General features: G+C 45.8%; 2 protein-coding genes across 3 annotated transcripts in view; one reads left to right on the top strand and one right to left on the bottom strand.

Annotated features, from left to right (window-relative positions):
• The window catches only part of zcchc4 (zinc finger, CCHC domain containing 4), a 104,230-nt gene that overhangs the window by 44,870 nt on the left and 33,844 nt on the right, over nt 1-25,516 (bottom strand). The gene's annotated exons all lie outside the window — the stretch shown is intronic.
• LOC147123155 (zinc-binding protein A33-like) overlaps nt 1-25,516 on the top strand; it is a 58,653-nt gene that overhangs the window by 18,811 nt on the left and 14,326 nt on the right. Inside the window, exons 3-4 of the mRNA XM_085968023.1 lie at nt 18,136-18,231; nt 22,298-22,579. Coding sequence (XP_085824149.1) covers nt 18,136-18,231; nt 22,298-22,579 — 378 coding nt within the window. The remainder of the gene's footprint in view (nt 1-18,135; nt 18,232-22,297; nt 22,580-25,516) is intronic.

Raw genomic sequence — 25,516 nt, 5'->3', positions numbered from 1 at the left:
ATCCCACCAACTGCACCACTAGCCTCACACACTGTTCAATGCACCACACCCCCATCACTCATCTATCAACAATCTCTATCAATCATGATTCATGCCTCTCAATCATAGCTTCACCTCACCCTTACACACTTACCACTGCTGCAAGCCTCACACCCTGAAAATTAGGTTCCAACATGACGAATGGTCACAGGTAAGATGCAGGAACTGCTTCCAGCACCCAGGAAACCAGACTGCCGTATGTATCAGCATCTTTGTGAAAAAAATAGGAGGGGAGTAGGGAAAGGTCAAAAATGCACATTGGGTGTGTTTGCTATTATGCTTTATTTTAATTCTAGATCAGGTCTTAGAGCTGTATGCTAATTGAATCAATCTGTTGTGGCTGAAATGGATTTGTTAGTTCCCAGCTGAAGCACCCTATTGAAGTATTCAAAGTAAGTGTGGGGGGGGGGGGGGGGAAGAGTGCAAATCGGGGAATGCTGCTGAGATTCTCTTGCCGCAGTCGGAATACAAGTGCCAACCATTTATCTGTATGGCCCTATTAACTAGATTGGCTGGACCTTTCTGATGCCCTGCATCTATCAATATTTAATTGTATGTATATCAGTTTCAAGGCCAAATTTATAGAAGTTAATGTAGTTTAATGAGTTTTTCCCTAACCGTTTGGATACATAGTGCTTGACTGTATGAACCTGCAAAGTGAGTGTTGGCAGGCCGTACAACAGTGGAAGTCGTCAAAGTCTAGCCCAGTCTCTCCTTCATTCAATGTCAATATGTGCAGTCACGATAGCTGTAAGTTGTGGCTTCACTTTACATTTTCTCCTCCAGGGAAATCTGGCTCTTCAGCTCTCCAGACCCAGCAGGGAGCACACAGCTGGAGACAACTCGGTAATCATCCCCATAGGGACCAGATTGTTGAAAATGTTAAATGTACAGGTATTCCAACAAATGATACTGTTTCTGTAAATCTCTGTGATAATACATTAATTTATCACGGGGTTATGTAAAAATAAAGGGCAGAATGTTATGACTTTAAAATGGGGACTAAATTACATCTGCATGCCCTGGTCCCCACCCTCTGAACACTACACTTGGTCTTAACTCCTCGTGTGCAACGTCTCAGGAGATCAACGAGTAGATTTTAAAATGTTATACCTCTTCCAAAAGCGTGTCCAGACACAGACAAATTCTAATCAGAATAATACTGTCAAACATGCATCATGACTAGTTCAGACATGCAACACTGGTAAATGTACCGCCAAGTATATAGAAACTAATGAACTCCCTTTGTTGCCAATAAAATTCTGCAAAAAACAGAAACTGCTTCTCATCACGATGATTTCAACTTCAAAACATTTAGCTTTTTTTTTATTCTGGGAGATATGGGCATCACTGAAAAGGCCAGAATTTATTGCCCATCCATGGTTGCCCTTGAGAAGGTGGTGGTGAGCCTCCTTCTTTCACCACTATAGTCTGTGTGGTGAAGGTGCTCCCACAGTACTGTTAGGAAGGGAGTTCCAGGATTTTGACATGGGATGATGAAGGAACACCGATATATATATGTCCAAGACGAGTGTGTGACTTGGAAGTGGTGGTGTTCTCATGCACCTGCTGCCCATGTCCTTCTAGGTGGATGAAGTCATAGGTTTGGGTGGTGGTACTGAAAAAACCTTGGTGACTTGCTGCAGTGTATCCTGTAGATAGTACTCCTCTTAGGCAGTCCCTCGGAACTGAGGATGACTTGCTTCCACATTAAAAATTAGTTTGCAGGTGACTTGATGAGTCCAATGCGGGACCTACAGTCTCTGTCACAGGTGGGGCAGACGGTGGTTGAAGGGGCGGGTGGGTGGGGTGCTTGGGTTGACGTGCGCTCCTTCTGCGGTTTGCGCTTGGCTTCCGCTTGCTCCCGGCGAAGAGACTCGTGGTGTTTGGCGCCTTCCCGGATGCTTCTCCTCCACTTTGTGCAGTCTTGGGCCAGGGATTCCCAGGTGTCGATGGGGATGTTACACTTTTTTTCAAAGGAGGCTTTGAGGGTATCCTTGAAGCATTTCCTCTGCCCACTTGGGGCTCTCTTGCCATGCCGGAGCTCCGAGTAGAGCGCTTGTTTTGGGAGTCTCGTATCGGGCATGCGGACAATGCGACCCGTCCATCGGAGCTGATTGAGCGTGGTCAAAGCTTCGATGCTGGGGATGTTGGCCTAAGCAAGAACACCGACATTGGTGCGCCTATCCTGCCAATGGATTTGCAGGATCTTGCGGAGGCAGCGTTAGTGGTACCTCTCCAGTGCTTTCAGGTGCCTGCTGTACATGGTCCATGTCTCTGAGGCATGCAGCAGGGCGGGCATCACTGCTGCTCTGTAGACCATGAGCTTAGTGTCGGGTTTGAGGTCCTGGTCTTCAAACACTCTCTTCCTCCGGCGACCGAAGGCTGCACTGGCACACTGAAGGCGGTGTTGGACTTTGTCGTCGACGTCTGCCCTTGTTGAGGTATGGAAAGTGGTCCACGATGTCTAAGGCCTTGTCGTGGATTTTGATAATCGGGGGGGCAGTACTATATGGTGGGGGCAGGTTGGTAGAGGACCTTTATCTTACGGATGTTTAGTGTAAGGCCCATGCTCTCATACGCTTCGGTGAAGGTGTTGACGATGGTTTGGAGTTCGACCTCCGAGTGAGCGCAGACGACAGAAGATGGGACGACCTTGGATCTGGACTGGAGGCGACGGAGGTTGAACAGTTTCCCGTTTGTTCTGTAAATTAGCTCCACTCCTTACTGAGGGTGAGATGGAGCATTGCAGCAAGGAAGATCGAGAAGAGCGTTGGTGCGATGACACAGCCTTGTTTGACCCCGGTTCATACGTGAATTGGGTCTGTGGTGGAACCGTTGGTCAGGATCACGGCTTGCATGTCGTCGTGAAGCAGGCGGAGGATGGTGACAAACTTTTGAGGGCAGCTGAATTTGAGGAGGACACTCCATAATCCCTCACGGTCGACAGTGTCGAAGGCCTTTCTAAGACGCGAGTGTCCTCAACTCCATCCCACAGCATGATACCCACCACCATCTCAGCACAACCCCAGCCCGGCATGAGGTTGAAAAGGCCATCCGACAACTGAAGAACAACAAGGCCTCAGGAGCAGATGGAATCCCCGCCGAGGCACTAAAGCATGGTGGAGAAGCACTACTGGCGCGAATTCATGAACTAATTTCTCTTATCTGGAAGGAGGAGAGCATGCCAGGGGATCTCAGAGATGCCGTAATCGTGACCATCTTCAAGAAAGGTGACAAGTCCGACTGCGGTAATTACAGAGGAGTTTCCCTGCTGTCTGCCACAGGGAAAGTCATCGCAAGAATCCTCCTCAATCGCCTTCTCCCAGTGGCCGAAGGGCTTCTCCCAGAGTCACAATGCAGATTCCACCCACTAAAGGGCACAATGGACATGATCTTCACCACACGTCAATTACAAGAGAAATGCAGGGAACAGCACCAACCGCTGTACATGGCCTTCAGATAGTACTCATTGCAGCCATGGTACACCAGTGGTGGAGGGAGTGAATGTTTAAGCTGGTGAATAAGGTGCCGATCAAGTGGGCTGCTTTGTCCTGGATGGTGTTGAGCTTTTTGAGTGTTATTGCAGCTGCACTCTTCCAGGCAAGTGGAAAGTATTCCATCACTCTCCTGACTTGTGCCTTGTAGGTGGTGGAAAGGCTTTGGGAAGTCAGGAGGCGAGTTACTCACCACAGAATACACAGCCTCTGATCATTTATGTGGCTGGTTCAGTTCAATTTCTAGTCAATGGTGACCCCCAGGATGTTGATGGTGGGGAATTCGGTGATGGTAATGTCAAGGGGCGGTGGTTAGACGTTCTCTTGTTGGAGATGATCATTGTCTGGCACTTGTGTGGCGCGAATGTTAATTGCCACAAGCCTGAATGTCATCCAGGTCTTGCTGCATGCGGGCACGGACTTCTTCATTATCTGAGGAGTTGCAAATGCAACCGAGCACTGCAATCATCAGCAAACATCCCCACTTCTGACCTTATGATGGAGGGAAGATGATTAATGAAGCAACTGAAGATGGGTGGGCCAAAGGATGCTGCCCTGAGGAACTCCTGTAGCGATGTCCTGGGACATGTATGGGCCACAATTTACTGTAGCAGGGCATCTGCCGTTAGTTAGACTTGCCCTTGCATGTTTAGGTTTTTAATTTTTTGCGTGGCAAGTTGCTGAAAGTGCAAAATGAGAATGTCGCAGCGAGAGAAACAGGGCATCTGGGACCTGAGTGAACAGGGCAAGCAACTGTGTATCTCCTTAACCAATCAGACTGAAGGATTGTGAAATAAACAGCACAAGGACTGAGAAGGAAATGTATATTAGAGTGGGTCAATTCAATGTCAAATCAGGTACAGAAAGAGAAATAAAGCAAGGGAAAGAAAGATTGGATCAAGAGAGGTAGGAAAAAAAAGACAGAAAGGAAAAGTAAAAATAAATTTTAAATTTGATATTTAAAAAATCTCCAACAATTAATACCTGAAGGAATGAAACTCCACACTTGTAATAGTTAATTTTCACTGTCAGAGAGGTTATTTGGCCGTAATTAACAGTTATCACATCATTAAAAGGGTACTTGTGCTTGAAATGACAAGACTTAACTTTCTGTGGAGAGTTTAGTTTGTATCTACTGCGCAAATACAGCAACTTCACGCCATTCAATGCCTTTCAATGGTGAGGCAGAGAGCGACGCGTTATTTTCGCAAAGCTACGGCAGAACGGCACAACCGGGACAGCAACATTTCGGATATTCGCGTTTAACTGCGCATCTGCCCCTCGCCTGAAGTTGCTGTACCACTTATGCATAAATAACGATGAGCGCCATTAGCCTCACTGTTATTTTGAACGCAAATTCTGGCTTTGTCTTTCTTTACAAAAGAAAGAATCTTTTAAAAAAGTCAGTTAAGCATATATCATATCAGATACTGGCACAGATGCCAATTTTCTACATTACTAATCACAGGTGAGCAAATATTATTTTGCATCACTGAAATACTTCTTACTTCTTTTACCGAAGAGTCAGAAGGTTGCAGCTTCAAACCCCACTCTTGGATTTGAGCACTTAATCAGTACATACTAACGGATTGTTGCATTATTGGAGGTAGTGTATTTCAGGTGGGACATTAAACCGAAACTCTTATCTGCCTTTTCAGATGGACATAAAAATCCCATGGCATTGTTTGAAGAGGAATTATCTTGGTATCTTAACCAGCATGCTCCCCTCAAGTAACGCCACTAAAAATAAATTATCTGGTCATTCACCTCATTTACTTGCTGCGTGTAAATTGGCTGCCATGTTTGCCGATATAACAATGACTGCATTTCAAAAAGTCATTCATTCAATGTAAAGCACTTTGGGACATATCAAGAAAGTTCTATTATTACTGTACTTGCAAACCACAAATTCTAATGAACAAGTATATACAGACTAAGCTAGTACAAAAAGAAAATACTGCAGATGCTGGAAATCTGAAATAAAAACAGAAAATGCTAGAGATACTCAGCAGGTCAGGCAGCATCTGTGAAGAGAGAAACAGAGTTAACGTTTCTGACGAAAGGTCATCGACCTGAAACTCTGTTTCTCTTCACAAATGTTGCCTGACCTGCTGAGTATCTCCAGATCAAGCTAGTGAGCTAGTGTTACATTTCAGCTTAAATGGTAAAAACAGTATAACATTTTCAAATCACCTGATGCCAATTACTGAGCACTTCATCATCAAATCACTCACTATCCAAGATATGAAATATTTAAACATCTCTACTAAAATATTAGCAAAAAAAAAGCAGAATTTTAAAACACATTGTATTGAAGATGTTAACTTTTATTTTAGCCAATGATAACCCTACATATTGGTCCGTAAACTATTTTGACATGGGAGGAGATAAGGAAATGCATCACAGATTAAAAGTTTTTTTGAGATATATTTCTAAATGCCCTTTTCCTCTTCAATATTTTCTTCCTTCTAGGTCCCTATTAGTCACACACATTCCCCAAACAACTGAATAGGCAGGCAGGAGACTTCTAGACCTGTGCAAATGTCAGTAGTTAACTCTTCTTGTACAGAACTCGGTTCTCAGTTTTATCTTTTTCCTACCTCCTTCTGTTTCCCAATTGGTCAATTCAGATCACCAAAGAAGCACTAATCAGCAAGCAGTCTCTACCAGTTCTCTGGCCCAGAGATGTTTAGAGAGGCTGAAACTTCCAAGAAATGACTGCTACAAATTGCAGAATATCTGATATAAAAATGATGTAAAAATAACAACATATCCTGTGCCATCCTTAGTAAGCACCCAATGTTCATAGAGAAGCTGTAAACTTCAAGACAGACCTAGTAAATTATGGTAGACAGATTGTGGCAATGGCAACAGGTCCAGCAAGAGTGGCAATGGCAGCAGAGTTAAGAGACAAAGAGCTAGTATTTATATAACACCTTTCACAACCCCAGGACATCCCAAAGTGCAGCTAATTAACTGTGTAGTCAGTTGTAATGTAGGAAACGTGGCAGCCAATTTGGGCACGGCAAGGTTCCTAAAACAGCAATAAGATAATGACCAGATAATCTGTTTCAGTGATGTTGGTTGCCAGATAAATATTGGCCAGGACAGTGGGGAAAACTGCCCCGCTCCTTCAAATAGTACCACAGGATCTTTTATATCCTGAGAGAGCAGACAAGGGCTCAGTTTAACGTCTCATCCAAATGATGACACCTCTGACATTGCAGCACTCCCTCAGTACTGCATGGAGGTGTCAGGCTAAGTTTATGTGCTCAAGTCTCTGAAGTGGGACTTGAACCCATAACCTTCTGACTCAGAGGCGAGAGCGCTACCACAGAGCCAAGGCTGACACTATGTAGAAAGTAGCTTGGAGCAGTAGACAACACAGAACAAGTGGTAGAAGAGGACAGAAGAGCAGATAGAGACCCAGGCAGATGTGGAGAGTAAAAAGGTGAGGTACAGATTCTTTTTGTGTGGGCAGGGGATGGCATTTGGATTTTTAGTACAGATGGAATATGGGAACAATCAACATTGTTGCCAATGCAATAAAACCCTGTGATTTTTGAAAATATTTTGTCCAAAAGTTTAAGTCACATTGGAAACTTAAAACTTAAGTTTTCTACATGTTTAAATTTCTTGTGTGAATCATGATTGCCAATGAAACAAAATACAACTATCACAGAACACAAATGTGACTCTAATGTGCTGGTAATGATCAGTTATGAGTCGTTCCAAATCATAATTGCATGTTACAAATACAAAATTTGAATAACTAGTTTATTCACTGTGCATTGCTAAACCTCTCAGCACTGAAAAAAAGATTTGTTCCTACATTACAAAAGCCCCCGAATACCCTACTTCCATCTTTTGAGCTATCTTGTTAGGTATAAATGGCAGGTAGTGACACCAAGAAAAGGAAAAATACATTTTTGAGGATCGTATCTTTCAAGACAGGTTTGCAGATCACTACTAAGTGTTTATGGATCACACAACACCAGGTTATAGTCCAACAGCTTTATTTGAAATCACAAGCTTTCGGAGCGCTGCTCCTTCGTCAGGTGAAGTCACTGCATCATTATGGATCACTGCAGCAATAGCCTTTGTTGTAAACTTTGTATGGTGTTATAGGTAAATTGCGGCACAAAGTGTCTAAGAATGTTACAATACAACTGGTCGAAAAGGACCAGAATTTTGTGCGGTATAGCCAGGCTGAAAGGACTGCCAACATGGACACCATCGAGCTGTGCATCTCTTTATGAGAGGAGTTGACGACTTCAACATGATCGAAGAACTCATTGCTTTGGAGAGCATGAAGGGAATCATTAAAGTTATAAATAAATCAAAATGTGTTTATAATTTCCACATTATAATTCATTACATTCATTAACATAAATTGCTTTTTTGATATGTATATAAATAAATGACGTGGATATTGGAATACAGAGTAGAATTTCTAAATTTGCCGATGACACCAAACTTGGGGGTGTGGCAAACAGTGAGGATGATACCAATTGACTGCAACAGGACATAGAAAGGCTAGCAGAATGGGCAGACAAGTGGCAGATGGAATTTAATACAGAGAAGTGTGAGGTGATGCATTTTGGCAGAAGGAACAGGGAGAGGCAATATACACTTAATGGCACAGTTTTAACGAGTGTTCAGGGACAGAGGGACCTGAGAGTTAATGTGCATAGGTCCCCGAAGGTGGCAGGACATATTGAGAGAGTGGTTAGCAAAGCATATGGGATCTTGGGCTTCATAATTAGAGGTATTGAGTACAAAAGTAGAGAAGTTATGCTGAACCTTTATAAAGCACTGGTTAGGCCACAACTGGAGTATTGCATCCAGTTCTGGTCACCACACTTTAGGAAGGATGTGAAGGCACTTGAGAGGGTGCAGAGGAGATTTACCAGAATGGTTCCAGGGATGGGGATCTCAGCTATAAGGACAGGTTGGAGAAGCTGGATTTGTTTTCATTAGAGCAAAGGAGGTTGAGGGGTGATTTGATAGAGATGTACAAGATTATGGCGGGTTTGGATTGGCTAGACGGGAGAAGGCTGTTCCCACTAGTTGATGGTACAAGGACTAGGGACACAGATTTAAGGTTTTGGGCAAGAGATACAGCGGGAACGTGAGGAAAAACTTTTTTATGCAGCGAGTGGTGATGACCTGGAACTCATGCCGACGAAAGTGGTGGAAGTGGACACACTCAATGTTTTCAAGGGGATAGGCACTTGCAGGAACTAAACTTGCAGGGCTACGGGGATAGAGTGGGGGAATGGGACTGACTGGATTGCTCTAGAGAGCCGGCACAGACTCGATGGGCTGAATGGCCTCCTGTGCCATTATGACTCTATGCTTTGTTAGCAGAATCTGATCTCCTGCATCCAGAAGGGACAGTTGCACACTTAATATTATCATGGGGCAAGCTTGACGGTTTGACCATTACGGTGCTGCAGCTATTTAAGGGAAGAGACGTGGGGCTCGATTTTAATTCCCGAGGCAGGTTGGAGTCGGGATGCGTGGTGGGCGGGTTCAGGAGACGCTTGCAGCGGGATCAGCTGCAGATGTGCGATTTGCAAAAGTGCGATTTTTATTCAACGAGCTTGTTAAATTCAAGGAGGCGCGCTGGCCGGCCCAATGAGTGGGATCGGGTCGGCTGGCTGCCTCCGATGTCGTCATAATAGCAGCTGCTTTTAAAGCCCGAGCCTTTCTATTGTGGTTTCCTGGACTTGATTTAAACACTATGACTTCTTCCAGAGGCAAGGGAGCTCCTCGTTTCAATGATGAGTCCCTCCAAGTTCTTGTGGATGCTGTCAGAGGGTGCAGGGAGATTCTCTTCCCTCCTGATGGCCGGAGGAAGCCTCCTCAGCAGACCAAGGCAGCCTGGCTGCGCATTGCTCAGGAAGTGAGCACAAGGTCCATTTATGCACGCTCATGGATCCAGTGCTGCAAAAGGTTTAATGATCTTGTGTGAACATCAAAAGTGAGTATCCCATCACACTTGCCTTCACTCTGCTTCCCTTCTCTTCTCATCACCAGCACTCTGCGTTCTAAGCCTCCTCCTTCACATCCCACCTTACCCTTACTTCCCTGGCACCCTTTCCTAGCCATCTCCGTCTCTGCACTGAATCACTTCAGCGTCCTGCCTATGCACCCCTTAGACTCGCTCTCACTGTCATGCAGTGATAATAACTAACAACACACAGGGAGCTACCTTCCTCTTGGTACCTTACCCCATCTTCGTCTCCCTCAAAGCTTCTATGGTAGGGATTATTCAAACTTACTCCATCACTGTGGCTGAAACACTGCTTGTGTCCCTCCTTGCAGGAAAAGATAGCCCACAGTAAGAGGGAGACAGCAATGACTGGAGGAGGAACACCTACCCTAGCAACATTGACCAATGCTGAGGAGGCTGCTAATGAGACTGTTGAAGGCGGCGAGGACCTGGAAGTGGGCGATGGAGAGACGGACACACTAGAGGAAGCTGGTGACATAATAGAGTTTGATCCCTCTCATAAAGTAATGGCATATAATGTTCATGGAGAATCGAATTGTATCATCTGCTGAAAACGATGTGTCTGCAACATCAATATCAGATGTCTAAATCATGCCTTTACTCTCCCACAGGACCATCGAGCGCCCCCCTCCCCATGATCCAGGATGAAGACCCGGACAAATCCTCAAGGAACTTGAAGCCTCTGAGGGAGCAGCGTCACCAGGACTCAGTGCACCCAGCACCAGCGCACACCTCGGTGGGGCCCTCGCAAATTAGAGTAGTGTTGCCACCTGGTCTATCACAGCGCACAAGTGAGCATCAGCACATGGTGGAGACAGCGACAGCAGTGGAGAATCCTCGGCGGAGGTCGCAGCAATCTCCTAGCTCTGCTGAGCTGCAAGCAGATGCTGTGCCTCTGGGGCCATCAGAAAAAGAGTGATTCGGGAAATACAGGAACAAGTGCAGGAGTCTCTGGAAGGCTTTGCCTCCGGGGTTAGTGCGAGTGTGGAGAGAATGGAGGCGTGCATCTCTAACATCAGCACTGCCGCGGTGGAGGCAATGGCGCACGAACGCACCATCATGGATAGGATGGCAACCTCCGTGGATAGGCTGGCTACCTCAGTGGAAAGAATGGCTACGGCCATGGAGGAAATAAGTCGCCAGTGACAGGAAAACATGGGCCCGATTTTCTCCCAACCGTCGGGCGGGTTTTCAGGTGGGCGGGGGCCGAAAATTGCAGAAATAGGGGGTCGCGACCCCCCCCCCCCCACCCGACTTTCGCCCCGTATTTCAGCGGGACCCGAATCAGTCCCGCCCGCCACAGGCGGGAATGGTCGGCGGGAGCCTAATGACCGATTATTAGCATGTTTAAACCTATTTTCAAGGGCCCTTGCAATTTTCTGGCTTCCCCCACGTAAAACACGCCTGGTGGGAACACTGCTGATGAAACCTGGCGTGAACAGAGTTGGCTTGCTTGCTTTCAGCTGCAAGTCAATCAGGACTGAAGAGATTTAAACAGGCAGCATTTGCAGGCTGCAGGACCTTGTTGCTGAAGGCTTGGGGCAACTTTTTGAAGGCTTAGGTACAGCTGTGGAAGGTTGGAGCCTCACACACTTCTCCAGTGTGAGCTCCTGGGAAGCCCCTCTCACCACCCTAACTCAGCGCCTCCTCAACGGAGGCATCTGCCAGAAGCATGGGAGGCCTTTTGTTCATTCCCTTCCTGGCATTAGAGGATCTCCAACAGCAGAGGAGGCTGGAACAACTCCAGCAACAGCATCACCAGCAACAACAGCGGCACCAGCAGGAGCGGCAGGCTGCGGCTCAGCGACCTGGGGCAGCACAGGCCAGAAGGGGCCAGTGCATGGAAGGCCGTCGGCGCAGGAGATACCCCCCAAACAGGGTCTACAGACATAGGGTCAGCTACCTCAACATGACTGAGCAGCAGTGCCAGAGGCGGCTCCGACTTTCGCGAGAGGTAGTTACTGACATCTGCGCAATGCTGCAGCAAGACCTGCAGGCCAGAGGACCAGGTGGACAACCCTTACCAGTGGCTGTCAAAGTCACCACCGCACTCAACTTTTATGCCTCAGGCTCCTTCCAGGGATCAGCAGCAGACATCAGCGGCATCTCCCAGGCGGCCACACACACTTGCATCACACAGATAACCGATGCCCTCTTTGCCCTCGCGCACAATCACATCCATTTCACCAGGGATCGCGCAAGTGTGACGGCGCGAGCGCGTGGATTAGCTCAGCTGGCAGACTTTCCAAGGGTGCAGGGCGTCTTTGACTGCACACGTGGCCCTTAGGGCACCCCACCGCAATCCAGGAGTTTTTGTCAACCGTAAGGGCTTCCACTCCCTTAACGTTCAGCTGGTGTGTGACCACAAGGTGGTGATTTTGCATGTTTATGCCAGGTTCCCTGGCAGCTGCCATGACTCCTTCATACTGCGCCAGTCTACTGTGCCTCCGTTAAACGAACTTCAAGGATGGCTACTTGGAGACAAGGGATATCCCCTGCGCTCTTGGCTAATGACGCCGTTGAGGAGACCAGTCAGCGAAGCTGAGGAGCGCTACAACTGCAGCCACATTACCACCAGATGCTTTATCGAGCAAACCATTGGATTGCTGAAGATGCGCTTCAGATGCCTCAATAGATCAGGTGGAGCCCTACAGTACTCATTAGCCGTCGTCGTCGGCAGCAGGAGGAGGATGATGATCCTGCAGAGGCCCGACAACCAGCGGCACCAGTGCGCGAGAACATTGCTGGGCGGAATGCAAGGAACGCACTCATCCTGGGCAGATTTGCGTAGCCTGGTACATCAAACACTGCAGCCTCACTGCTTCTTAACTGACCATGGACAGTGACCCATGCCTACACTTTCCTACCTATTTGACCAGCTTGCTGACATCTGCAAGTTATCCTAAGGCCTCTATGTGATATCCCCATTCTCCAAATGACAGACGCCATAACTGCAGCAGCTGCCACCAGATTTTTTATGTACAGGAAAATGATGGCATTAAAACTATTTACAAGACTGGATGGTGGAATAGTTATGTGAATGTGAGCATAGAGAGATACGGAATGGGTAAGGGCGCATGGATGTGACTGTGAAGTGGGATGTGGAGGAAGAGATTGCTGAAGCTGAGTGCTGTTGGGGAAAGGCAATGGGGATCAGGTTGAGGGTGATGGAAACTTCGTACTTGCTTTCCCTGTGCGGTGAAGGTCATGGAAGCACTTCCTGCACTGCATCCAGGTGCGACGGGTGACTCCCAGAGAGTTTACCTCTGCTGCCACCTCCATCCAGGCAGCCCTGGACTCTTTGGGAGGCCTCTTCCTCCCTGAGCGAGGGTAAAGGACCTCCCTGTGGGCCCTTACCCCATCCACCAAGGTCTGCAGTGACGTCTCGTTGAATTTGGCCGCAGCTCGGCCTCTGCCGCTGGCAGCAGCTGGTGCAGGCTCCTCTGCCATTGTGCAAGAGTGGTTGAGAAGCCTGCAGAGCTGGAGAAGCTTGCTGGACACTTTAAAAGCACCACGAATGATGACATCATACTGTGGGGCTTTCTGACTGGAAATGGACACTTAACAAGGCTGCCCACACGCTGGAACTTAATTGGCCACTTGAGGGAAAATTGCGTCCAGCTGGCTGACCCATTTTTTTTCGGGTCGGAACCCCACATTCGGGGAACCCGAACATTTCCCGCACGATCCAGAAAATCGGGCCCATGGTGACTGTTCAGAATAGAATGACATCTCTGGAGGAGCGATGGGCAGCTATTGAGCAGAGAGACCAGAGCTTCATGGACGCCCTTTTGAGGAGGACTGCCAGTGCAGATACGGGTCCTCATGGTCCCCCTGATGTTTTTTTTTTTTTAATTCATTGATGGGATGTGGGCATCGCTGGCTAGGCCTGCATTTAGTGCCCATCCCTAATTGCCCTTGAGAAGATGGTGGCGAGCCGCCTTTTTGAACCGCTGCAGTCCATATGGTGTAGGTACACTCACAATGCTGTTAGGAAGGGAGTTCCAGGATTTTGGCCCAGCGACAGTGAAGGAATGGCGATACAGGTCCAAGTCAGGATGGTGTGTGGCTTGGAGGGGAACTTGTAGGTGGTGATGTTCCCATGCGTCTGCTGCCCTTGTCCTTCTAAGTGGTAGAGGTCGCGGGTTTGGAAGGTGCTGTTGAAGGAGCTTTGGCGAGTTGCCCTCCAACCACTTGCCAGCACTGAGGTGCGGCTGGCCCATGAGAGGGATGTTGTTGGCAGGACACAAGGAAGTGTGGGCTCCTCTCAAAGCGCTCACACGACCATGCCACTACGGAGCCCTCGGTCAGAGTCCCACTTTGCAGAGACAACTGAGACTATTAAAAAATAGGACGCCAAAGGTAGTAATCTCAGGATTGCTACCAGTGCCATGTGCTAGTCAGAGTAGAAATAGAAGGATATTTCAGATGAATACGTGGCTAGAGGAATGGTGCAAGGGGGAGGGATTCAAATTCCTGGGACATTGGAACCGGTTCTAGGGGAGGTGGGACCAGTTCAAACCGGACGGTTTGCACCTGGGCAGGGCCGGGACCGATGTCCTAGGGGGAGTGTTTGCTAGTGCTCTGGGGGAGGGTTTAAACTAAAATGGCAGGGGGTTGGGAACCTGAGCAGGGGGACAGAGGAAAGGGAAACAAGGATAAAAGCAAAAGATAGGAAGGAGAAAAACAAAAGTGGCAGTCAGAGAAATCAACGGTTTAAATCAAACATGGCCACAGTAAATAATTCTAATAGGTCTAAGAGCGTTAAAAAAACAAGCCTGAAGGCTATGTGTCTTAATGCGAGGAGCATTCGTAATAAGGTGGATGAATTAGCTATGCAAATAGAGGTAAACAATTATGATTTGATTGGGATTACAGAAACATGGCTCCAGGGTGGCTAAGGCTGGGAACTCAACATCCAGGGGTATTCAATATTCAGGAAAGATAGGCAAAAAGGAAAGGGAGGTGGGGTAGCATTGCTGGTTAAAGAAGGGATTAACACAATTGTAAGGGAGGATATTAGCTCTGATGATGTGGAATCTGTATGGGTAGAACTGAGAAATACCAAGGGGCAGAAAACGTTAGTGGGAGTGGTATATAGACCTCCAAACAGTAATGCGGAGGTCAGGGATGGCATTAAACGGGAAATTAGAGAAGCGTGCAATAAGGACACAGCAGTCATCATGGGTGACTTTAATCTACATCTAGATTGGGCTAACCAAATCAGAAACAATACTGTGGAGGAGGAATTCCTGGAGTGTTTACGGGATGGTTTCCTGGAAGAATATGTCGAGGAACCAACCAGAGGTCAGGCCATCTTAGACTGGGTATTATGTAACGAGAAAGGATTAATTAGCAATCTTGTTGTACGAGGCCCCTTGGGTCAGAGCGATCATAATATGATAGAATTCTTCATTAAGATGGAGAATGAAGTAGTCGACTCAGAGACTAGGATCCTAAATTTAAATAAAGGAAACTACGATGGTCTGAGGCGCGAGTTGGGTAGGATTCATTGGGGAATGTCACTCAAAGGGTTGACGGTGGATAGGCAATGGCAAACATTCAAAGACCGAATGGATGAGCTACAGAATTTGTTCATCCCAGTTTGGCATAAAAATAAAACAAAAAAGGTGACTCAACTGTGGCTAACAAGGGAAATTAGGGATAGCATAAGATCCAAGGAGAGCACATATAAATTGGCCAAAAAAAGCAGTAAACCGGAGGATTGGGAGCAGTTTTGGATTCAACAAAGGAGGACAAAGGGATTAATTAAGAAAGGGAAAATAGAATATGAGAGTAAGCTTGCAGGGAACATAAAAACTGACTGTAAAAGCTTTTATAGATATGTGAAGAGAAAAAGATTGGTGAAGTCAAGCATAGGTCCCTTGCAGTCAGAATCAGGGGAATTTATAATGGGGAACAAAGAAATGGCTGACCAATTAAATACATATTTTGGTTCTGTCTTCACAAAGGAGGACACAAATAACCTCCCAGAGATGTCGGGGAACATAGGGTCTGATGAAAGGGAGGAACTGAAAAATCAGTATTTGTAGGGAAATGGTGTTTGGGAAATTGATGGGATTGAAGGCTGCTAAATCCCCAGGGTCTGATAATCTACATCCTAGGGTACTTAAGGAAGTGGCCCTAGAAATAGTAGATGCATTGCTGATCATCTTCCAACATTCGATGGAATCTGGAACAGTACCCATGGATTGGAGGGTAGCTAATGTTACCCCACTATTCAAAAAAGGTGGTAGAGAAAACGGGGAATTACAGACCGGTAAGCCTGACATCGGTAGTGGGGAAAATGCTAGAGTCCATTGTAAAAGATGTAATAGCAGAGCACTTGGAAAATAGTGACAGGATCGGACAAAGTCAACATGGATTTACAAAAGGTAAATCGTGCTTGACGAATCTACTGGAATTTTTTGAGGGTGTAACTGGTAAAATAGATAAGGGAGAACCAGTGGATGTGGTGTATTTGGACTTTCAGAAGGCTTTCGATAAGGTCCCGCATAAGAGATTAGCGTGTAAAGTTAAGGCACATGGGATTGGGGACAAGGTATTGTCTTAGATAGAGAATTGGTTGGCAGACAGAAAGCAAAGAGTTGGAATAAACAGGTCTTTTTCCGAGTGGCAGGCAGTGACTAGTGGGGTACCGCAGGGATCGGTCCTTGGACCCCAGCTATTCACAATATATATTAATGATCTAGACAAGGGAACTAGATGTAATATCTCCAAATCTGCAGACGACACAAAGCTGGGTGGGCGTGTGTGCTGTGAGGAGGATGCCGAGAAACTCCAGGATGATTTGGACAGGTTGGGTGATTGGGCAAAAGCATGGCAGATGCAATATAACGTGGATAAATGTGAGGTTATCCTCTTTGGTGGCAAAAACAGGAAGGCAGATTATTATCTGAATGGCAATAGATTGGGAGAAGGGGAAGTGCAACGAGACCTGGGTGTCCTTGTGTACCAGTCGCTGAAGGTAAGCATGCAGGTGCAGCAGGTGGTTAAGAAGGCAAATGGTATGTTGGCCTTCGTAGCGAGAGGGTTTGAGTACAGGAACAAGGATGTCTTGCTGCAGTTGTACAGGGCCTTGGTGAGACCGCATCTTGAGTATTGTGTGCAGTTTGGTCGCCGTATCTGCGGAAGGATGTTCTTGCCATGGAAGGAGTTCAGCGAAGATTCACCAGGCTGATACCTGGGATGGCAGGAATGACGTATGAGGAGAGATTGGGTCGATTGGGCTTGTACTCGCTGGAGTTTAGAAGAATGAGAGGGGATCTCATTGAAACTTATAAAATTCTGACAGGACTGGACAGACTAGATGCAGGAAGGATGTTCCCGATGGTCGGGGAGCCCAGAACCAGGGGTCACAGTCTAAGGATAAGGGGTAGGCCATTTAGGACTGAAATGAGGAGGAATTTCTTCACCCAGAGAGTGGTGAACCTGTGGAATTCTCTACCACAGAAGGCAGTAGAGGCCAATACATTAAATATATTCAAGAAGGAGTTGGATATATTTCTTAAGGCTAAAGGGATCAAGGGGTATGGGGAGAAAGCAGGGACCGGGTACTGAATTTGGATGATCAGCCATGATCGTATTGAATGGCGGAGCAGGCTCGAGGGGCCAAATGGCCTACTCTATGTTCTATCTTCTATGTTTCTATGGCCGTTTCAGCCCCTGCACAGCCACAGGAAGAGCAGACTGTTGAAGAGCCCTCCCAGGCTCCCAAATCCAGAGGACGCCCGACAAAGGCGTCTAAGCAGGCGCAGCATCCTAGTCAGCAAGGTGCCTCTACATCTGCTGAAGCCACAGGGGAAGCACCACGTAGAAGCACGTGTAAGAGAAAGATTAAGCACCTATAGTCACAAGGGGAGTCACTTGGGTGATTTTTCTTTTTTTTCCTGACTCTTGCTGGTTTATTATCCTTTTGTCATGTGTTAAAGATAAATTATGTCAAACAGTTGATTGCGTAGCCTATGTGTTATGGGAAATGGCAAAAGCGCATTGAGGGCTCAGGGCGACTTGCTTTTGTAATGCTGATGGTAAAAGTGATCGGAAACAACAGGGTATAGCAGAGTCCAGATCCTGCATTGAGAGACTGACCGATTATGTTGTGCAACAAATAGTTGTTCATTATTAAATGTAAATATGTTTTGTTGTAAATATAAAGTTTAGATCTTGCATACAAAACTGGCACCATGAAGGTGTGTGAGAATGTTTATCCAATAAATGTGCGAGGGCTCATTAGGAAAGAATGTGACTGCTTATGGCATGGGGTCAAATCCCCTTGTTTGGACAGCCTGCCCGAGTAAACATATTTTAAGATATGTGAAACACAGTATTGCAAAATTGATCATCAGCTCAGCATTGTGGACCTGGCATGATATTCAACAATGCATTAAATGGAAATGTTTGGTACATTTTTGATCTGGTAAGTCAAATGGATTCTACTACTGTCTACTTTTAATGTGAAGTCACTTAATATAAAATTGACCATTAATTCAAACTTTTTTTTCAAACACAAAAAAGGTAAATGCAGTTAGGTTGATTAATAATCCATGTATTTTGCAGGTAACTCCAAAGCAGTCTCTTCATGATCTCTGTATTAAAAGAGAGAAAGTAGAAGCGCACCTCCAGTCCCTGAAGAACAGGAACACTGTTCTTACAGTAAGAGCACCCATATTATGCATGCTTATGAAGCTACTAGTAAGTAAGCAGCCCACCAGTGAAGATTTAACAGTACTGAAAAATATTAGACAAAATTGTAACTGATACATTTTAATCAAAATTATTTCCCAAAAAATTGCAGTAATATTTTACTTAAAAATCAAAAATTCACCACACCCCATTTAGTCTTTCCATTGCTCACAGGAGAAATCTAGAGTATGTGAGCTGTATAGCAGCCTTTGATGAACAGTGATAAAGCTAAAATATCAAATGATAAAAAGAATTGCTAACTGGGTGTGTCTTCTTTGAACTATAAAAACAGCCACTGTAAACATAGAAACATAGAAGATAGGAGCAGGAGTAGGCCATTCGGCCCCTCGATCCTGCTCCGCCATTCAATGAGATCATGGCTGATCATCCAAGTTCAGTACCCTGGCCCTGCCTTCTCCCCATATCCCTTGATCCCTTTAGCCCTAAGAAATATAGCTAACTCCTTCTTGAATATATTTAATGTATTGGCCTCTACTGCCTTCTGTGGTAGAGAATTCCACAGGTTCACCACTCTCTGGGAGAAGAAATTCCTCCTCATTTCTGTCCTAAATGGCCTACCCCTTATCCTTAGACTGTGACCCCTGGTTCTGGACTCCCCGGCCATCGGGAACATCCTTCCTGCATCTAGTCTGTCTAGTCCTGTTAGAATTTTATAAGTTTCAATGAGAGCCCCTCTCATTCTTCTAAACTCCAGCGAGTATAAGCCCAATCGACCCAATCTCTCCTCATACGTCATTCCTGCCATCCCAGGTATCAGTCTGGTGAATCTTCGCTGCACTCCCTCCATGGCAAGAACATCCTTCCGTAGATAAGGCGACCAAAACTGCACACAATACTCAAGGTGTGGTCTCACCAAGGCCCTGTACAACTGCAGCAAGACATCCTTTTTCCTGTACTCGAACCCTCTCGCTACGAAGACCAACATACCATTTGCCTTCTTAACCGCCTGCTGCACCTGCATGCTTACCTTCAGCGACTGGTGCACAAGGACACCCAGGTCTCGTTGCACTTCCCTTTCTCCCAATCTATTGCCATTCAGATAATAATCTGCCTTCCTGTTTTTGCCATCAAAGTGGATAACCTCGCATTTATCCGCATTATACTGCATCTGCCATATCACCCAACCTGTCCAAATCATCCTGGAGTTTCTCGGCATCCTCCTCACAGCACACACGCCCACCCAGCTTTGTGTCGTCTGCAAACTTGGAGATATTACATCTAGTTCCCTCGTCTAGATCATTAATATATATTGTGAATAGCTGGGGTCCTAGGACCGATCCCTGCGGTACCCCACTATTCACTGCCTGCCACTCGGAAAAAGACCCGTTTATTCCAACTCTTTGCTTCCTGTCTGCCAACCAGTTCTCTATCCAAGTCAGTACCTTGCCCCCAATCCCATGTGCCTTAACTTTACACGTTAATCTCTTATGCGGGACCTTATCGAAAGCCTTCTGAAAGTCCAAATACACCACATCCACTGGTTCTCCTGTATCTATTTTACCAGTTACATCCTCAAAAAATTCCAGTAGATTAGTCAAGCACGGTTTACCTTTTGTAATACCATGCTGACTTTGTCCGATCCTGTCACTGTTTTCCAAGTGCTCTGCTATTACATCTTTTATAATGGACTCTAGCATTTTCCCCACTACCGATGTCAGGCTTACCGGTCTATAATTCCCCGTTTTCTCTACCACCTTTTTTGAATAGTGGGGTAACATTAGCTACCCTCCAATCCATGGGAACTGTTCCAGAGTCTATCGAATTTTGGAAGATGACCAGCAATGCATCTACTATTTCTAGGGCCACTTCCTTAAGTACCCTAGGATGTAGATTATCAGACCCTGGGGATTTATTGACCTTCAATCCCATCAATTTCCCTAACACCATTTCCCTACAAATACTGATTTCTTTCAGTTCCTCCCTTTCATTAGACCTTCTTAACAATAGGAATCTGATGATAAGCACTCTTTAAATCAATAGTGCTAAAAACCTTATACTGAGATACTTTGTTGATAAGCTCATCAATCTTAGGCAAAGGGTACGCATCTAATTGAGTATACCTATTAATAGTTTGGGAATAGTCTATCACCATTCGTTTCTTGTGTCTCTCATTAGTCATGACAACTACCTGTGCTCGCCAAGGCGAACAACTAGGTTCAATGATTCCTTCCAATAAGAGACGTTGAACTTCAGAATTAATAAATTCTCTATCCTGACTTCTATATCTTCTTGACTTGGTAGCAATTGGCTTACAATCCGACATCAAATTGGAAAAAAGTGATAATGGAGAAATAGATAAAGAGGTTAATCCACAAATAGATAAAGGTGGCTTGGTCCCTCCAAATGAAAGACTAAGAGACTCGTGTAACTGAAGCACATCATGTCCAATCAAAATATCCGCACAGAGATTAGACAAAACAGATAGGCGTATATCAGTATACGTATTACCTCGAAGAATCATTTTCACAAAGCAACAACCAGCTATTTGTGAAGTAAGGGTCGTCTGAGCCATACACACCTGATACGTAACAGGCAAAATTTTCAAATGCTTCTCCTTTGCAAACTGAAGACTTATAAAACTCTCAGTACTGCCCGTATCTATAAGGGCCTTCACTTCCAACCCATTAACTTGAGCCGTAACCAAAGCTTTGTTTAGGCCATGAGCAAATGCAGCAGAAATTGATGCAATAAACGCCCTATCTAAAGGCTGAATAGTCACAGAGGAGGTAGTGGAGGAGGGCCCTCCCACACCAGGAGAGGAGGAGGTAATTAAACCTGATGATTTGCACACGCGTGCATAATGACCTCTCTTGCCGCATTTACTACACACAGCCTCCCGAGCAGGACACTTCAGACGAGGGTGCCGGATATTCCCACAAAAATAACACTTCTGAATCCTAGAGGCAACAGCCGCCGAAGTAGAAACTGTTTCAGAATCTAGTAAACCACTCCCATTAAGTCCACATAATTCCTTTTCATCCGAAACTGCCGAAACCATAGTCGCAGGCCGATTAAAAAGAGCATAAGAATCCAAACTTCTCTGAGCCACATCCAATGTAGAAGCTTGCTCAAAAGCACTTTTAAGATCCAAAGTCTTATTTTCTAACAACCGCTGACGAATTGATCTAGACAGTAATCCATTAATAAAAGCATCCCGTACCGATTCTTCCTTATATTCTTCAGCCGTCACGGCCTTATAATTACAGTTAACACTAAGGCACCGAAGTGCTTGTAAATAAGTATCCAAAGATTCTCCCACCTGCTGCCTACGGGCAGATAGAAGGTGACGTGCAAATACCTCATTCTTTGGTTTAACAAAAATCTTTTCCAATGTAGAAATAGCCACTTCATAAGTTTTACAGTCCAAAATATATTTATATACATCCGGAGCAATGTAGTTGATCAGCATATTCAGCTTATTTAGAGACTCTTGATCCAACACGCCCAAAAAGTTTTTAAATGTACAATACCAATGTTTCCATTTATCATCCACTCCAGCAGAATTGGGGTCAGCCTTGAATCGTTCTGGTTGAAGATATCGCTCCATTCTAACATAAAGTTAATAAATTGAAATAAAGAATAGATTTGCCTTCCAAAACTAGGCTTTATTAACTTTAAAATCTGCAGCACATCTTCCCACATCCAGTCCCAACCAAAGCTGGAAAAGAACTGAATTTAAGGTGGCCACAACACATCATGTGATCATCAACTACCAATGAGATTACAACATATATCCCAAGGCAGTTAACAAACAACCAATCACAATACTTTTACTAAACAAGGAATAATCACCACACACCTACAATAACTTGTATTTATATAGCACCTTTAATGTAGTAAAACATCGCACGGCAGTGTATGCAGTGTTCTGCCCAGCTGAAACTAAGACATGCAGCTAACAGCCTCAGACCTTGAATTGCACCCTGAACCCTTCTGAATCTGATTGTATTGTGGATCATTAATTGCCCTTCCTTCTATTTTGATGTTTCTAAGTCACATTCTTGTCATTGTTCAGAGCTCAGCAGAACACCTCAAAGAACAGATTTCCAACCAATATGAAACAGTAAGAAAAATCCTGAACAGTGACGAAAAAGCAACCTTGGAACTCATTGACGTTGAAAAGAGGGTTGCTTTGGGAAAACTCCAAAAGATCATCAAGGAATGGACGAACAACTTAGATCAAATAAATAAATCCATCAAAACAACACAAAAGGTCATTGAGCAAGAAGAAAGTAAAGGTCAGCCAAGTCAAGCTCAAGAAGAAAGTAAACTGCAGCCAAGTCAGGCTCAGGCTACAGTAGGTCCCATTTTTGATATTTTTCTTGTGCTTCCTCTAATCCATCATAAGGGCGCTCCAATGAATTATGTTAGTAACTCAATACTTTATTAACTGTTGAAATGACTAAATAGAGACTATGAGTCACATGGTCAAAACATAGGTTCCTTGTTTAAGTTCATTAATTGTCTTGCAATGTCCAATTATCTCATTGAAGAGGTACATTTTTCAGTCAACACTGCCCAGCTAATATAGTAAAAGACTGTACATGCAATTCAGAGTGTTAGTGCTTTACTTTAGAAGCTGAACACATGCAAGACAGATTGAATCCACTTGCCCACATCACTCCTGGGTAGGGTGAACACAATAAAGAATATTCTCCCTTCCTTCCTTTCAAATGCTGCTTAGAGGTACCAGCCACCAGAAGAGCATGCCCGGAGCAGCACCAGGTGTACCTAAAAATGAGGTGCCAACCTGGGGAAGCTGCAGCACAGGACTACATGCATGCTAAAAAGCGGAAGCAGCATGCTAATAGACAGGGCTAAGCGATCCCACAATCAACGGATCAGATCAAAGCTCTGCAGTCCTGCCACATCCAGTCGTGAATGGTGGTGCAACTAATGGGAGGAGGAGGCTCCATGAATATCCCCATCCTCAATGATGGTGGAGACCACCACGTGAGTGTAAAAGACAAGGCTGAAGCATTTACAACCATCTTTAGCCAGAAGTGCCAAGTGGATGATCCCTATCGGCCTCCTCCCGAGGTCCCCACCATCACAGAAGCCAGTCTTCAGCCAATTAGATTCACTCCACGTGATATCAAGAAATGGCTGAGCGAACTGGATACAGCACAGGCTATGGGCCCCGACAATATCCCGCTGTCGTGCTGAAGACATGTGCTCCAAAATTAGCCACGCCTCTAGCCAAGCTGTTCCAGTACAGTTACAATACTGGCATCTATCCGACAATGTGGAAAACTGCCCAGGAATGTCTTGTCCACAAAAGGCAGGACAAATCCAATCCAGCCAATTACCGACCCATCAGTCTACTCTCAATCATCAGCAATCTGATGGAAGGCGTCATCAACAGTGCTATCAAGCGAAACTTACTCACCAATAACCTGCTCATTAATGCCCAGTTTGGGTTCTGCCAAGACCACTCTGCTCCTGACCTCATTACAGTCTTGGACAAAACATAGACAAAGGAGCTGAATTCCAGAGGTGAGGTGAGAGTGACTGCCCTTGACATCCAGGCAGCATTTGACCGAGTGTGGCATCAAGGAGCCCTAGCAAAACTGAAGTCAATGGGAATCGAGGGGGTGGAAACTCTCCACTGGCTGGAGTCGTACCTAGCAGAAAGGAAGATGGTGGTGGTGGTTGAAGGTCAATCATCACAGCCCCAGGACACTGCTGCAGGAGTTGCTCGAGGCGGTGTCCTAGGCCCAACCATCTTCAGCTGCTTCATCAATGACCTTCCCTCCAACATAAGGTCAGAAATGGGGATGTTCGCTGATGACTGCACAGTGTTCAGTGCCATTCACAACTCCTCAGATAATGAAGCAGTCCATGCCCGCATGCAACAAGGCCTGGACAATGTTCAGGCTTGCGCTGATAAGTGGCAGGTAACATTCGCGCCACAGAAGTGCCATGCAATGACTATTTCCAACAAGCGAGAGTCTAACTACAGCCCCTTGACATTCAACGGCATTACCATCGCCGAATTCCCCACCAACAACGTCCTGGGGGTCACCATTAACCAGAAACTTAACTGGACCAGCCGCGTAAATACTGTGGCAACAAGAGCAGGTCAGATGCTAGGTATTCTGCGGCGAGTGTCTCACCTCCCAACTCCCCAAAGCCTTTCCACCATCTACAAAACACAAGTAAGGTGTGTGAAGGAATACTCTCCACTTGCCTGGATGAGTGCAGCTCCAACAACACTCAAGAAGCTCGACACCATCCAGGACAAAGCAGCCCGCTTGATTGGCACCCCATCCACCATCTTAAACATTCACTCCCTCCACCACCGGCGTACCGTGGCTGCAGTGTGTACCATCTACAAGATGCACTGCAGCAACTCACCAAGGCTTCTTCGACAGTATGTCCCAAACCCGCGACCTCTTCCACCTAAAAGGACAAGGGCAGCAGGCGCATGGGAACACCACCACCTCCAAGTTCCCCTCCAAGTCACACACCATCCTGACTTGGAAGTATATCGGCGATCCTTCATCGTCACTGGTTCAAAATCCTGGAACTCCCTACCTAACAGCACTGTGGGAGTACCTTCACCACACAGACTGCAGCGGTTCAAGAAGGTGGCTCACCACCACCTTCTCAAGGGCAATTAGGGATGGGCAATAAATCCTGGCCTTGTCAGCGACACCCACATTCCATAAACGAATAAAAAAAAAGCCCAACATTTCAGAGTCATGGACATCTCTAAGTTCCACTGGGAGACTAAGAGGCCACAAATATGCATCAAGCACCTTCAGAATTCCAAAATAGCCCACCAAATTTCAGGCACTTGAGATAGGGGAATGATCATGTTAGATGAACTTACTCGGCAGCCCAGGTCCAAATTGATTGTGGCCTGGCCCCTAGCCACTCATCAAAATCCATGTCTATGGAAAGGAGACCAGTATCTCCCTACCACATACTTCCATAAATTACCATTTGTACACTTAGAAGAGGCCAACAAAGAGCCAAAAACACCCCATCCTTGCTGCAATCCTCAGCCTGGAGGAAGGTCTGTGCTTCCCTGAAGATCTCAATGAGCCCATCAGTCATTTCCCCAATCTGGCACAATGGGGAACTCCAAGACTCTTCCCACGTGGATTCAGAGCCTGGCATAAGAAGGGCATCAACAGATTAGTCTGGTTCCGCCATCAGGCCCAGATTATGTCCTTTCACCAGTTAGCTGACAAAGTTCATCGTTCCCAGCATGCCCATTCCTGTATCT

This window comes from Somniosus microcephalus, chromosome 2 (assembly GCF_052327205.1).
Source record: "Somniosus microcephalus isolate GS21.2 chromosome 2, FLI_Smic_1.0, whole genome shotgun sequence".
Classification (NCBI taxonomy): domain Eukaryota; kingdom Metazoa; phylum Chordata; class Chondrichthyes; order Squaliformes; family Somniosidae; genus Somniosus; species Somniosus microcephalus.
Note: the sequence above shows the minus strand (reverse complement) of the source record. Positions and strands in the feature narration are given on the sequence as shown.